Consider the following 16,644-nt stretch of genomic DNA (forward strand, 5'->3'; position numbering starts at 1 on the left):
AGGCTGGAGATGGTCCCTGGAGGGGTGTTAACACTCAGCAACCCACCCGCCTCCCTCCCTTCAGAGCTTTCCTGCACGACTCCTGCTGCTTGCCCATGTGTGATTCTTGATTAATTTTTCATTTTTAATGAAGTTTGATCATGTTTATTATTTCTCATGATTGACTGCCTGGTACTCCTCCCATGTAATTGATAAAGCCCATATTTCTTCATCTGTCTCCTCTTTCTTTAGGGTAAAGTTGCTAGATTGTGTGCCGTGGTTAATGTTAGATTTATTGGTCCCATTAGATGTATAAATTATCTCTCTTTCTCTCCACAGGAAGTTCTACAGACTCTGACCAAGTTTTGTTTCCCCTTCTATGTGGACAGGTAGTATCAGATTTTCAAACTTTACTAGAAAAAAAAGTGTCAATAAACTTGCTATGGAAAATAAAAACCATACCATTCTTAACATTCTGTCTGTTCAACCATGATTTAAAACACCTATGTTCCAAGGAGAGTTACAGTATTCTCCTTTCCTGGGGATTTTATTGACACTATGAAAAAGTTTAAAGCCTAGAGCTTTGCACTGGTTAGTTTGTGTGATGTAGTTTGTGTAACATTAATTTTAAAAATTTTGGTTATCAGACTCAAACCATGATTAAGAATGGTTAGTATTTAATCCAGTTCTATTTAATTTTTATTGAAATATGAATATATTTTACTTAACCAAGTAATATTGCCTTATGAGTATTATATTGACTTTGTTTTAAATTTGTTAGACTTCAACTTTAAATCAACATAGGCCCAACTTGTTCAAAGGTATTCAGCTATTTCAAAGGCATGTTGCCAAATAGCGTCTTGAATTTTGTGTAGCTGGCTAAGAATAGTATCTCTGGGGAAATAAGCATTTTCAGTAGATCGCTAAACTAAAAAATAAGTCATCTGAATATTTCCTTAGTATTTGCATTATGATTCACTGTCTCTTGAAGCAGTACAAACATGATAACTTGAAGATAATTAAAATAGTCTTAGGGACTACTTTTGTTTTTGTTTTTAAATAAGCCAGTAGCTTATTTATAAATGGCTTACTTTTAAAACAATCTTAGAAGACATTTTTTTAACTAATAAAACTATCATTTATTAACAGTGTTAATAAAATGACAAAACAATCATTTTATTTTCAAGAAATGTCTGCATATTTTTCTTTATAGTTTAAGCATTATTTTTGCAGTCATTTGTTTTTTCACTTGATTGCTGCCTATTTGTAATGTTCTCTTCATGGAAAATTGAACTATGAAACTGTATAGTTATGTATTATAAATTCTACTTTTAGTGATAGAGGTTTTAGAAAATATCATTATAAATAATAAGTGCCAAAATCTGTTCCAAGAAAGTTATACAATGTGCCCATCTTCAGGAAAGTTCTGTTGTGTATTTTAGTATACCCAGACAAAGCAGGCCTGAAAGAATTTAGTGATTTGAAGTGTGTATGGGTAATATTCTGCTTGGATCTTTTCTACACTTTGTAGTAGCAGTGTCCTGGTTTATTTGGCATAAACCTATGAATGGTGTGAGTTGGGAGTTGGTAGCCAAAGGAGTCTAAAAAGAGTACTAAAAAGCAAAGGAGTACTAAAAAGCAGCTCTGGAATGTTGCCAACCACTTATAATCACTGTTTTCTCTGATTCTAACATGTTATTTTTTAAGCCAGTCAACCACTGTAGTCTTTCCAGACTCAGGCCTTTTAAAATCCTGGTACCAGGGCTGTTTTAGTAGCAGGTTGATGCTAAGAACAGAATAGCCTTAATTTTAAGAGGGTCAGTCTTTGTAATGAGAGTCCTCTTGTCTCTTCTTTATCCTATTGCTTCTAAAAAAAGCAAGGAAGTAGGGTTTTGTTTAGAGAGGTTTAATGCAAACTTCACATTTGTATGTATGAATTAGCGATGCATGAAATCTCCTCCAGTCGCTTATAAAATGTATTACAAATTATGGCAAGGACATATTTATACAGATTAATAAAGCTGAAATGTTTTAAAAATGTGGCAAGGTGTTTAACAAAGAAAAATAAGAATATATTTTTATATGACTCCTTGTTAGAATGGTGATCTATTTTGGATAGGTATTCCTTAATTGACTTTATAAACTAATATTAGAAGAAACGTGCAATGAGATTAAATCCCTCCAAAGACACACACACCCCTTCCCTCTCTCTCTCATGTCACACACCCATCTTTACTTACCTACCTGTCTGAGTAATTATATTCTAAAATGAAAGGAAAGCAAAGTCCTTAGGTTTTAGTCCCTTAGGACTAAAATCATAGTCCTAAAATTTGTTTTGTCACTAGTAATGTCTGATGTCTTTATTTTGTTAGAAAAACATCTTTCTTCTAAAATGCTTTTCTCCAAATTAACCTCCTCTAATTGTGTTCCTCATATTTTTTTTTCACAAAAAGATTTGGGACTGAAATGTCTCTTTTTGGGTATATTTTAACCTTTACTGTGTGCAGTGGTTCTTTCTTAGATTGTATTGTTTTACCTACCTTGTAGGCATTGATAACTTTCATTGATACAAATAAATCACATTATTTGGGGTACTGTATTTTTTCTTTTCTGTTGCCCCACTTCTACCTGTGGCATACTTCAGTGCAGAGAAGATGATAATAATTAAATTTAGGTAGGTAGGTTTAGTCACCAAGTCATGTCCAACACTTGTGACTCCATGGACTGTAGCTCACCAGACTCCTCTGTCCATGGGATTTCCCAGGCAAGAATATTGGAGCAGGTTGCCACTTCCTTCTCCAGGGGATCTTGCCGACCCAGGAGTCAAACCCAGGTCTCCTGCATTGCAGGGAGACTCTTTACTGACTGAGTCAATTAAGTTTATTTACAAAAAACAGAAGTTTTAATGTCACTGTTTTTTATTAGCTTGCAGTTAGCACAGTCAAATGAATATGTCCAGATTCCAAGACCCATGAAACCCCAGATGTATTTAGGATATTGTTTGACTTAGAAAATATGTTGGCATGGGAGATAAATAATGCTCCAGGTGATTATTTTCAAAAAAGAAATCTTCCTAATCTTTTCAGTATCTGTACTTTTCTACCTCAAGGAACAGTAATACAACTTTCTGATATTTCTGGTATATATCAAGAGTGGGATTTTCACAGTTATCATCAAATCATCCGTTAACATTGACATCTTGCTGTCTCATCTGTTGTTTTAAGATTTTTCTCTCTGAAGCTAGGAGTTATGAAAAATAATAATGCTGGTAGCTCTTCAAAAGAAAGTGTTTTCTCATGTATTATCTCATTTTATCCTCCTATCATAAAAGATGAGAACAAGTGCTGTTTTCTTCACTGGAAGAAATCTGAGTTGTAGAGAAATTGTGACTTACCCAAAGATTGCTTAGGCTGTTAACACAGTTTAGATGTCCACCTCCCAAAATGAGTACATTTTTTTAGTAGACCACTTGGTGACTGGAAGACCAGTCACCAAGCAAAGGGAGGGAAAGAAGGGAATTAGTATTTCAGTTCTTAAATGATTCTAGTCAATGTTCTGGACATTTTTACAGTAATACCTCGTTTATTCTTCACAGCAACTCCTGGTGATAGATGGTGGTGGTATCTCTTTTTAAAAAAGAACCAAGGAAGGTTCAGAATGTGTAGCATTACGTTGGGTGAGGTTGAGAAAGACAGAGATGGTCAAAGAAAACATTGTATAGAGAGTGAGGCTTGTATTGAGACTGCAAAGACAGCAAGAAGGGGATAAATGGGAGATCCCAACACTGAAGAGCAAAGTAGAGAAGAAACTGTGAATGAGCCTAGAGATCTAGAGATCATTTGACCCGAGCAGGTGGAGCCTCCTCCTGAGAGGATACTGTGTGTGTCCGGAGAGCTTGGACTCTCACAACAAGGGGGTCTTGAAAATGTGTGGGAATGAGACCACAGGACTTTAAAGCTGAAATTCATCTGACTCAAGCATCCTGTTTTACAGAAGGGAAAGTAAGATCTATAGAGGTGAAATGCCTTACTTATATTGCAACTATGTAATTATAGAGCTGGGGGAATAAAAAGCAGTAATCTTATTCCCAAGCCAAAGTTATGTCTACCCTACACTAGAAGCTCTTGATTGAAAGGAACAGTGAAGTGATAGTGCTGAGATCCTTGTGTCACTCTCAAAAATTTTTTATTATTATTTATGAAAGCAGTCTCTTAGAGGTTTGAATACCACTTCGTATTGTGGTGCTGCTTACTTGCTCTTGATAGCTGGCAACCTGCTTCAGTTGGTCAAAGCACTCAGGAGACTCATCGGATGATGGAAAAGCTATTCTTCTCCATGTTTGTGCTTGTCTTCTTTCAGAACCCACAAAACCAGCTACCATTCAGTTGTCCTATTAATTATACTAGTACGCACAAGTGACATGAGCATGAAGTGAAATGACAGTCTTTTCAAGGGCAGAGGCAGCATTTAATGATTTAGGATGTGATCACAGGTGCAAATGTGGTTCTAATGCTGTTTACCCTTTTCTTACATATCTGTTATGTGCCATGAATTGTGTTTTGTTCTTTTCCTTCCCTAAAGGCTTACACATCTAAATGTTGCCTTACAACTAAAGGCAACATTGCCATGGTCATAAAGCCACATATGAGAAAGCAGAGGCTCAGATAGGTTCATTAATGTGCCCAAGGTCCCACCATTGGTAAGTGGTAGAGCTGTTTTTGAAATCCATGTTTGTATGACTTCCATTTCCATCATACTTGTTCTATATCATACTGCCACCATTAGATCCATCACACCACAAATTAACCAAGCATTCTTTTTTTTTTTTTTTTTGTAGTTATCTTCTTACTTTATTTAGACAGATTTCTTTATTTGGGGAAAAGATACATACTCACTGGGAAACATGTTTTTTTAAGCTCGAAAGAACAGAGAAAATACATATTACCCAAAGTCTCATTATCTAGATAACCACCGTTAACATTTTAACCAAGCATTCTTAACATTTATTTCAAAAGCAATATATATTTATTGTGAAAAAGTAGAAAATTCAGATAACTGAAGACAATTAAACCCATTTTTGTTCAGATAATTGAAAGAAGATGGAACTGAGGCACTTGATTTGTACATTAGTATGTGTCTGCCCAGACCTCTCTTCTTGCTTCCACTTCTGTACATTCATTCTGCTGTACTTTTCAAAACTGAATCCATTTGGCCACCTCATCCCTTGTTTTCCATCCTTGGTTTAGTCCCTTGGTTTAACTTGAACTATTGGTTAATCTGTGCCCGTGACCATTTTGTATAGCATTCGAGAACCATGAAGCAATTGGGCTTTAGTGGACAGGGCATCAGGGGTAGCAACTAGGAGACCTCAGTTATAGTTTTCATCCTGCCATTGACTTGCTCTGTACTGTTAGGCGAGTGACTTCTCCCATGAGCACCTTAGTTTCTTTATGGATGAAATGAGGGAATTGAACTAGATCCCTGCTGTTCCTTCTAGTTTTGATACTTGTTCTGTTTTGATACTTTTTTGCTTCTCTAGTTATGATTCATTTTTACTTTGCCCGACTCATATAGATGAGGGAGTGGAGGGATCTCTGTTTTTAGAGTTAGTTTCTCGAGCAGATATTTGGCAGTATGTTACCTACTCTTAGTCCCCGGGCATTTTGGGTCAATGCCATTTTTGCCACTTGGATCTTTGTGCAGCTAATGTAAAAAACCCGAGTCTTAGGCAGATGAAAGGTGTGTTTATGGAAGGAAGCTTTGAGGTTCACATGACTAAAGGTTGGGAGATGTGGTAATTTGATAAAACTTGATTCCTGCCTGATGTTTCATATACACTGAGGGGAAGGAGAAGCAGCTGCAATGGATGCCTTGGCGGTAGATGGCCCAATAAGTACTTGCTGGGGAGCTGTAATAAATAGGTTTGCAAAATGTTTCAGTTCCATCTCTCAAAAGTTATAAATTCATAACAATAATAATTACTTCCACTGTGTACTTATTAGATGCCAGTTACTTTGTATACATTATTTCTAATCTTTAAAACAACTTTGTGAAGTAAATATCTTTCCTATTTTAGAGATGAGGCTCAGAGAGGTGCAATAACTTGCCTATGCTCATCACATCAGTAGCGAATGGTATATCTGGGATTCTAATCCAAAGTCCAGACCTTACTGTTTCATCTTCTTTCTCCTGCATCATAAGCCTCTGCCTGTTATTCTGTATAGAATTATTCCTAACAGCTTAAAAACACATTCTGGTATTCCTTCATCCTAAAAATAACAGCCATCTTTGATTCTTCATGCCCATTCAGTTACTGCCTATTTCTCCTCTTTTTGGAAGAGTTACCTGCACTATTTAATTTATTGTTCAGCCTTCTTAAGCTTGTCTTCTGCTCTGTCATTCAGCTAGAGCTTTTCTTATCAAGACTGTCTGAAGCCTCCATGTTGCTCAATTCGGTAGGTGTCTTTTCTCTTATCTTGATGCTTTTGGATATAATCGACCACTCCCTCCTGCTTGTTCTGCCTGGTGGTTCTTTTTTTCCTTGTTGATCTCTACTCATCCTTTAAATGGGCTTCCCTGCTGGCTCAGATGGCAAAGAATCTGCCTGCAATGCAGGAGACCTGGGTTCCATCCCTGGGTTGAGATCCCCTGAAGTAGGAAATGGCAACCCACTCCAGTATTCTTGCCTGGAGAATCCTCATGGACAGAGGAGCCTGGCGGGCCATAGTCCATGGGGTTGCAAAGAGTCAGACACGACTGAACGACTAAGCACAGCACAGCACATCCTTTAAATTGGTGTTTCTCTGACTTAGTCCTGGTTTCTCTTGTGTTTCTCTTTGTTTCTAAGTGACCTTATCCTTTACCGTGGTGTGAAATACCATCTTTGTGTAGATGACTTTCTAATTAATAGCTCTACCCCAAACCTTTCCCTAGATTTCCTATGTAGTGTCTTTAGCTATGTACTCGACGTTTCTGCTTACAGGTTTCTTAGACTTAATATCACAAATGAAACTCTCGGAGCTCTTCCCAAGCGTGTTAGTCTTTCCTACTATTAAATGGTAGTATACTGCCTTTTTACTCTACCTCAGTTCATCTGTGGACTCTAAGTTGGATCTATCCACCGGATCCATTTTCACTCTCCCTACAGGAGTTAAGCCACCATCTAGTCTCATCTGGACTTGCTCTAGCCTCCTGACTTCTCTTTTTCTGCTTCTGCCTTCTTCCAAACTTTTCCATCTAAGAGTCAGATAAAAATTATAGAACTGTAGACCAGACTGTTATTCTCCTGATTAAAATCATTCAATACCTTTCCATTGCGCTTACTAATCAATCAAACAGTCAATCTTAATTCTTTACCATGATCTATGGATTGCTCTGTGTGATCTGGTGCTTGCTTTATCTACCACCTTCTTAAATCACTTTCTCCTGCTCCCCTGTACCTTTGATGTACTGAAGTCCTTTTTATACGGTGAGCATGCCCAGCTGTTTCTAACCAAATAAACAGCTTCTCTGTGAAGCTCTTTCTCTGCCTGAAATACCGAGTCCCCTGCTTCTGGAGTGAAGGGACTCCATCCCATCCTTTAGGTCAGTATTGTCACCATTTTTGAGAAGCTATCTCTGACCATATTATCTCAGTAGAGCTTTTTCCTTTTCTTGCATTTTCTTCTTTGTTCTTTCTTTGACTTCATATAACACTATCACAAGCTGTATGCTTTGTGTTTGTTTATGCTTCTCCATCGAGACAGGAGGCTCCACAGTGGGATGGATGTTGTATGTTCAGTACTTGTTACAGTGCACAGTGTAGTTGCTTGGTTTGTAAGATATGTAGCTAAACTTAAAAGTGTTGTTGTTGTTCAGTCACTAAGTTGTGGCTGATTCTTTGTGACCCCATGAACTGTAGCACGCCAGGCTTCCCTGTCCTTCACTATCTCCTGGAGTTTGTTCAGACTTATGTTCATTGAGTCAGTGATGCCATCCCCCCATCTCACCTCAAACTTAAAAGTGAGGCTGCTATAGGAAATCTGATTTCTCACTGGAAGATTGGAATCAAACTATCCATCCACATGCTTCATACCATTCATACACTGAACCTATAAATAATTAGAAGATTAGGCAAAATGCTGCAGGAGGGGTCTTGAATGGTTGACAGGCATTTAAGAGGCAGCATGAAATTTAAAGTCTGTGGTTGAGATGGTTATTGTTTTCTCTTCTATTTTCTGTATTCACCTAGACATGTAAAGCACAGCTAAGGGTGATACTGGCCCTGGTCTCTTGAGCTTAATTCTGGAAGTAGTCAAATTTGGTTTCTCTCGCTTAGTGGGAAGTATAGTTAGTCTGTTTGATGAGACAACTATCTGAATTCCTCACATACCTGAGTTCCTTAAACAAAGTAGTAACTTCTTGGGAGAGTTTTCCTTGTATTTGATGCAGTGTGGCAGAATGGAAAGAATTTTCAACCAGAATTGTACGTGGGTTTTTATTTTGTCTCTTGGTTGTTTTGAAAATAAAAAGAAAAAAAGCAAATCAAAACCACCATCACCACCACAATAAAATATCCTGAGCCTCAATTTCCCTATCTATGAAACAACAGTATTGGATGAGTTGGTGTCTAAGGGTCCCACTGCCTTTAATTATCATGAAATCTGATTTTTATTTAAAAAGTATATGGGTTCTGATCCTGGAGGTAATCACAAAAACTGCAGTCTTTAAGAAGCCAATCCTTTCCCCACAGTCATTTTTATGGAGGAATAGTGAACACTGTTACAGACTACCTCAGCAAGTAGAGAGGGAATGATAAATTCCTTGAAGATTAAGACTCCTTTGAGTTAATCTGAACTCAATTTGAATGTTAATTTGACTGTCCAAGGAAAAAATATTTTAGGATTTAATGATCTGGGGCTCTTAATGACTTGTACTTCATCCTGCTGGGAATTTAAAAAGTGAATCAACTGAGAATAGTAAGTGCCCCCCTTCTAAGTTGTGGCACCCTCAAAAGAATCTTTTTCACTTTAATGCAAGAATGAGCAACTTTCTTGGTCACCCAGAAGACTCCCCCTTGCTGCTAAGATGCAATAGGAAAGAAAGGCAGCCTTCCTATCTCCACTTTCAAATATTACAAAGCTGAGTCAAGAAGATTCTAAGCAAGTGAATGATTTCATCATGAAATTTAGTTTTCACTGGAGGTAGCAACTTGTGTCTCTTCTATTAATTGTTCTTAATGTGGTCGAACCTTTATATCAAACACTCACTTATTCCCCAAATATGCTTTGAGTTGGGTGATAGTTTCCAGGAGAAGAAACTCAGCTACTTAGGAGGTTAAGTAACTTGCTAAATTAAGGCTCAGTTAGCAAGTGGTTGAGTTGGGATTTGAACCAAGCAAATGAGTAATGAACCTTTCTTTGAGCCTACAATGTAGCTGAAAAGAGTTTTCAGCATTTTTAAAGGTAGTGAACAGATAATAGAGAAATTAAGGATACTCAGATCACAAACCAAGTTGTGTTCCTTCTGTGTCCTTTTCCTAGAAATCCTGGATATTTTCTTTTCATCTAGTTGTATCAGTACGCTTTCCTTCTAGGATTCTTAAAAATTCTAGAAGTAAAATCAAACCTTAGTTAAAATAATGAACGGTCATCTTTTATATGAATACATAATAATACTTCATAAAAGCATGATCTTATTTGTAACTTAGAATCATCCTGACCTGTTGCTTTAAGTAGTGTAATAATACAGGGTTTCCCCCTCCCCTGATGAGGCCCACTTTTTCCCCCCAATCACTTTAATTATGTGAGCTAGAATTCTGTTTCTCACACATCTTCAGTTCTCAACCTTGTTAAAATTAATCATATAATCCCCCTTTAAAACATAGTATTAAGTTGCCATAGTAACACTGTATCCAAGCTTTATAGATAAAGCATAACAGCCATAAGAAGGTAGCGTTTTGGTATCCCCGTGACAGCTCTATAACTTTTATAGCAATGTGTTCCTTCTTCTGGCTTATATAAGGTGGAGGGATAGCATTACTTACTTACACCTGTTTTATTACCATGTTGCTTCTAAATTCCTACCTTGTTTTTGTCCATCTTCCTAGTTAAAAAAGAATTGGAACTTTCTTTGCTTTCTGAATTATTTTCTTGTACTCTCTAACCACTTTTTGAGGGCAGGAATTATTTCCTTAAATATGACCAGGTAGAGTCCATTGACCTTTTGTCCTGGAATACTTTGATAGTCTTTTAAAATTAAAATACTTTAATTTTCTTATGTGGCTTGTATAAGGGAGTTTTAGAAAAGAATGCTATCCATATTTGAAGACTTAATTCATTTTCTGTCAAAAACTCGATCAGTCTGCCTTTGGAAAAGTCCTGGTGAACCACAATTTTTCATTTCTACTGACAATTTATAGCAAATTATAGGTGAGAGCATTAATTTGAATATTTTATCAATTTGAGTATATTTTGTAAAATATATATATAAAATATAAGTTAATGAGTTTCTTTGAATAAGCCAGTGTCAAATTATAAAATATTTTGTTTGCATAAATTTGTATACTAGAATTTGTAATATTTACCTATTTAAAAATTTTATTTATTTGTATTTGGCTGTTCTGGGTCTCCGTTGCTTTGTGTGGGCTTTCTCTACTTATGGCCAGTGGGGGCTGTACTCTTCACTGTGGGGCGTAGGCTTCTCATTGGGGTGGTTTTGCTCGTTGTGAAGCTCAGGCCTAGTAATTGTAGATCATGGACTCAGTTGCTCCATGGCATGTGGAATCTTCCCAGATCAAGGATTGAACCTGTGTCCCCTGCATTGGCAGGCAGATTCCTATCTACTATGCCACCAGGGAAGTATAAGATTTGACTTTTTAAAGAGGAATCCAAAGGCTAACTGGTAAATTGATTTTAAAAAGTGGATTTTTAAGCATTTTGTAACTTTAAAAGAGTTTCTAGATTAATCTGACTTGTAATATGCTGCTTAATTTTTTGAAATGTTTTCAGTTTTTTGTGTGGTCTGCTGATTTTTGTGTTGATGCAGGAATTTTTAGTTTTTATCTTTAATGTTTTTCTTTAAAACCTTGTTTCCATTTCTTAGAAAATATCTTGCATTGATAAGACATTTGCTATTTCTGTCCTGTAAAATATAAAATATAGACCTCATAAATTTTGGAAATTATGGAAGGTACAGGAGTTTAGGAAAGTAATAGCTAACCCTGCCTTCTTTTGAATTCTAGCTCCTCCCCTTAGTGGCTCTGTGAACTTGATTCAGTTATTTACTTATTAAGTTCTATAGTTTACTTTTCTGTAAAATGGGAACATCCTTGAAGTTCCAGGGTTGTTGTGAGAGAAAATGAGATAGTATAATATCAAGTATCTAACTTTATGGCTGGCATTTAAATTCTGCTGTTGCAGTCCCTGTTATTTTCTGAACGAGAGGAATAATCAGGTGAGCATCATTACCAGCAAACTGGCAGGGATGACTTTGGTGTCAGATAGTCCTAAGTTTAAAATTCAGCTTTTTGCAATTTACCAGCTGACATCTTACACAGTGGCACTCTAGGCTATTTCTCCATCTGTAAAATGAGGTTAATAGATGCACCTTTCAAAACGGGATGCAGTGCTCAACAGGGACACCTGCCTGAGTGCAGTAGGTAGGTGGTTGGTAGCTATGATGAGCTGGTCACTGCTTGCCGTCTTTTTCTTTTTTAAAAAAAAATACTCAGTTTTTTCCCTTGAAGTGTGTAAATGTTAAGTTCATTTATAAAGAATTCCGCTGAGAAAGGAAATGTTACAGGTTCAATGACTTGTTGTGATTAGATACTTTATCAGGAAACTTACTGCACATTCATTTTCCCCTTTGTTCTCTTTGCCGCAGCCTCACAGTCAGCCAAGTTGGCCAGAACTTCACATTCGTGCTCACTGACATTGACAGCAAACAGAGATTCGGGTTCTGCCGCTTATCTTCAGGAGCAAAGAGTTGCTTCTGTTTCTTAAGGTAAGGAAAATGGCTTTGGTTATTGGCTAGTTCTGTGAAACAGTGTCAGCTTTTGGGTTGCTCTTCTGTAATGAAATTTTCCAGCTGTTCTTTTTATTTTCCTATCTGCTTCCCATAAGTCACTGCACTTGGGGAGAAGAACTTTACAATGTTGTCCTTGCACTTTTAAGTTCTACAGATAATTGTATTTATTTATTTGTATCACATCCCTTGGGTGGAAAAAGGGATCATTGAGTCTGTGGAGTGTGCAGAAGCTGGAGAATCAGCATGGCTTCAGTTCCTCCTTCTGTTATCTGGAGCTGTCAGAAATTAGCCTGTTAGGCTTTCCCTTGGACATTTTGTGTATGTAAGATTATTAATAAAGTATGTGTCTGCAGTTCAGGACATCTTGCAGACACTGATTGTGTCCTTCTCAAAGTAACACCCCTGCCCCTTTCGGGTCAATGAGTGAGTAACTGTTTCCCAACTTGGCTCCCTCTGTAGAGGTTTTGAAAAAAGTGCAGAATCCTATGAGAAGGCTTCTCTAGGTCTTCCAAAACTCCCTTCACACACCAGAAGCACACTTACTTAATGCTCTGTTTCCTCCTGCCAGAGGGGTAAGGCATATTCTGGGGTTGGAGGATGTGTGGAAATCTGATTTCAGAGCTGCTGGCTCTGTGGGCTCCTGCTGGGCGCCTCCTGAGGGGGAGGTAAAGGCATCCCACACACTCTCCTCCGCATCTGCCTCCGTTAAGTAGGTGTCAGAGGGGCCTGCCTCCTGTCTCTGCTCATGTGTAGCAGCACAGGGCAGGACAGCAGGGAGGCGCCCCTGACAAAACCCGGGTCCCCCGTCTTGGGCTTGAGCCTAGGAATAAGAGGCCAGACCCACTATGAATTCCAGAAGGGGTAGTTCTCTGGTGTACTAGTGTCTGCATTTTCTTTTCTTCCTCACCAAGAGCAGACCCCCTTGCCCCCCAGATACACACACACCCTCACACCATAGAAGTGGTGAGGGCTAACTTTCAATGTCTTAGCTCGATAACTGTCAGTCAGGAATGCTACTTCTGCATTTCTCTACACAAATCTTATTGTTTTTAATCGGTGAAGTCCACTGGCTCCTTCATCAGGCATGGTATCTCTAATTTGAGCACTAGAGGACAACTGCTGGAAAGACCTTAAGATGGAGGTACAAACCCGGCTGCTTTGCAAGACTGCTGTTCACAAGCACACCTCTAGCCCAGGTCCAAGGACTACCTGCCCTGAGTATTAGACTTTGATATAAATTATTTACTTTTTTGTTTAACAAACTAGTTGAATAGCCTTTTGCTGTTGTCATTTAGAATGAAAAATAGCAGTGTTTTCTATCTGTTGTACTATCTGGGAACTATGGGGAAAAATTTGGTGGGTTAATTCATTCATTTGTTTGTCAGTCCTTAATTGAGTGCTTACTATTAACTAGTCCTTGTCCTTAAAGAGTTCCCAAGATGAGCTAGGGAGATGGATGATCTTGCTGCAATATGCTATATATAACACATAGAATGATACTGTGAAATAGTGTCTTCTTACTGTTGCTAATCTAGTGCCCCAGAGCATAGTGGCTGTAGTTAAAAATAGTCTTCTGTGGATTCTGGGACATGCATTTCATGGGTATTTAACATGAGGCTAGAAGGCTCTGTTTATCTTATTCAGTTTTTGCTTATGTACAGGGCACACAAAATGGCACTTTACCTGTGCTTGATTTAGAAACATTGCTTGGTTGAGACTAGCATGTGAGTGGAAGAACTTGCTGTTAACCCTGGATAACATGGTGACATGTCCTGTGGAGAGGTCTTCCAAGAGAACATCAGTGGGACTTGGGTCTGGGTTACATTATTAGCATCATCTTCTTTTGCTGTTTGGTCTTCTTGCTTTTCTTCAGATGCTTTTCCTTCAGTTAATTTGTGTTTTAAAGTCCAGTCATGTTCTCAGTGTGCCCAGTACTCTTAAGTCTGCTCTGCTGCCACCTTTACTTTTGCTTTTCCATTTCTTCCTGTGAGGGATATAGTTCCTAGTGATGGCATTTGTGCAGACATAGCCCCCGCTGTTCTAGGATTTCTCTTCTTAGGATCACTTTTTCTCTCTCTCAAGTTCATTTGCTTCCTGGCCCACATGAACGACCAGACCTTTCTGCCTTCATACACTTTTACCCATCCTTCCAGGCTCAGCTTGAGCGTTTCTCAGAGTCACCTTTTCCAGGCAGAGGTAATCATCCCATCTTCTGGATGCACCCAGCATGCTTTGCACTGTTAAGCTATATATGCATAAGCCTTGATCTTCCTTGTCTTTCTCATAGTGAACAGTTAACTCTTTACTGGTAAAGGTTGTGTCTTAAGCAGCATCTGCATCCCCATGACTTATGTAGTGTTGACAGACAGAGGTGTGCATGACTTTCAGAGACAGGGAGATCCATTCCATTTGGTTGGTAAAACAGGATCCTGAGGGCTCTGAGTGGGAGGACAGGCTTCATTGGATACTAATTCAAAGAGAAAATATGCAATCCAGTTTATGGCAGAAGCATGGTTCATATTACCAGACAATTCATATTAGTTGTAAGAGGTGCACCTTTTATTCTTACACTGTGGATTCAGTGACACAGTGGACACGCGTTGTGTCCATAAAGAACTAGGTCATTAGTATTTTACAAAATTTAGACACTTTTACAATGAAAGGTTCTTAGACATCCTTTATTCAATATAACTTATTAGTTTCATTGTTAGGGGCATTGTCTGTTCCTCCCCACTAGAATATAAGCTTCATGAAGCCTGGGAATTCTTAACCTGTTTTGTTCACAGATACACCCAAAGTGTATTGAAGAATGTGTCTGTACATAGTAGACAGTAATACTTGTTTTATGAAGGATTGAACCCCTGAGTTTATTAAAAAAATTTTTTTTCAAAGTTTTTTTGAACTCCTGTTACCAGCTAACCTTGACAGAGATGTAGTTGTACTAAACTAAAAAATCTTATTAACAAAAGTACCGTGGTATATAAAGTCGAATGCATTATTTCCTCTCACAGTTGACTGTCTCTTTATATTAAAACATTTTACTTTTCTTTGAGAGTCATCATTATATTATTTAGCTAGTTGCTAGATGGTGTGTGTGTGTGTTCAGTCGCTTCAGTCACGTCTGACTCTTTGCAGTCTTACGGACTGTAGCCTGCCAGGCTCCTCTGTCCATGGGATTTTGTAGGCAAGAATACAGGAGTGGATTGCCATGTCCTCTTCCAGGGGATCTTCCCAACCCAGGAAACGAACCCACGCCTCTTACGTCTGCTGCATTGGCAGGTGGGCTCTTTACCACTAGGGCCACCTGGGAAGCCCCAGGTTAAAAGCACCAGCTAGGAGAACATGAGTTATGAGTAAGTTAGTTGTTCTTCTTTATAAACCCAAGAATCTAAGAAAGTATTTTAGCATTCTCAGATAGCACCATCTGAGTTTAATATATAGTAAATATTTACCTCTGAAATCTTAATATTGTAAGACAAAGACAAAGTAACCCAGATCACTTTTTTTTTTGTGGCTTCTTTTGCCCCAAAACACATGCCCCAACAAGGCTGAAATGTAATGAAATATGCTATTTATAAGCAGCTTTTGGTTTTGGATGATCAGAAGAAATGTAGGAGTTCAAAGTCATAACTGTGTTGCTTGGGGTGGGGAGCAGTAGATTATGGAAGATGAGCCATACAATATTAATTTATTCTTTATAAAGGCACTTTAAAAATATTTGCGTCTACAATTTTCTACTTAATATATAGGGATCTTATTTCAGCTCTTGAGAAAACTTGAATAGCAATCTTTACACCCAAATAGAGTTGTTCAGAGCATCTTATACATTTTGGGAAGAAATAACTTGTTTCATCAATATGGCATCTAAAATTTTTTAGCCTAACATTTAAAGTTTTTATTCAATAGTAAGTATCTTAGTATCTAGCATATTTCAGGAATGAGCAATGCGTAACTTGTGATCTTTGGCCTTTATTTACCTTAAGTTCCTAAAATAGACACACAGATATAGCCTCAGCTCCCCATATGAGAACCTTTCAGATGTCCTTTTCACCCAAGAGTTTGGTAAGCTGAATCTTCTGAACTTGGTATTTCAAACTGTAAACAATATGTACTTTTTGCCCTTTACCAAATATGAAATTGAATTTGCTTCTGGGTGCACTGTTCCAGGCCACCTCTGATTTTGATACCCATCTCCCATTTCACTTCTACTACCCTTAGTGTCTTGGGGGCCACTTCATCTTTGGGAAGGGACTATGTAAATAAGTAATTAAAATATATTGTGATAGATGCTTTTTAAAAAAAATATGTATCCGTAAGGTTCTTTGGGGTCACAGATTAGGCAGAGCTCATGTCTGACTTGGAGAATCAGAGAAAGTGTTGCTGATGGGTTCCAGTTAAATTGGACCTTAGAGAATCAGTGGAGGCTTGCTTGGAGGAGAATGGGAGAAAAGCTCTCTGGGCAGTGAGAACTGGTGCACAAAGGTCCAGAGAAATGAAAGGTAGAGCAAGGTGAGAGTTGATGAGAATTCTGATGAAAGATTGATAGCAAGAGAGGATGCTGTAAAAGTCTTGGGACAAGACTGTGAGAGTCTTTGTGGGCCATGCTCAAGATTTTTAATTTATCCCATAGAAAATGGTGTGTCATCTGATGGTCTGGGG

The 16,644-nt window shown here is 38.0% G+C and overlaps 1 protein-coding gene across 8 annotated transcripts in view; it reads left to right on the top strand.

The window, feature by feature from the left end:
• Positions 1–16,644, top strand: part of DENND1A (DENN domain containing 1A) — a 522,551-nt gene that overhangs the window by 169,514 nt on the left and 336,393 nt on the right. For all 8 annotated transcript variants that reach the window (XM_065928479.1, XM_065928480.1, XM_065928483.1 and 5 more), the window contains 2 exons: positions 319–368; positions 11,842–11,961. In XM_065928479.1, the coding sequence (XP_065784551.1) occupies positions 319–368; positions 11,842–11,961 (170 nt within the window). The remainder of the gene's footprint in view (positions 1–318; positions 369–11,841; positions 11,962–16,644) is intronic.

The sequence above is a fragment of the Muntiacus reevesi genome, chromosome 3 (genome assembly GCF_963930625.1).
Source record: "Muntiacus reevesi chromosome 3, mMunRee1.1, whole genome shotgun sequence".
Taxonomy (NCBI): domain Eukaryota; kingdom Metazoa; phylum Chordata; class Mammalia; order Artiodactyla; family Cervidae; genus Muntiacus; species Muntiacus reevesi.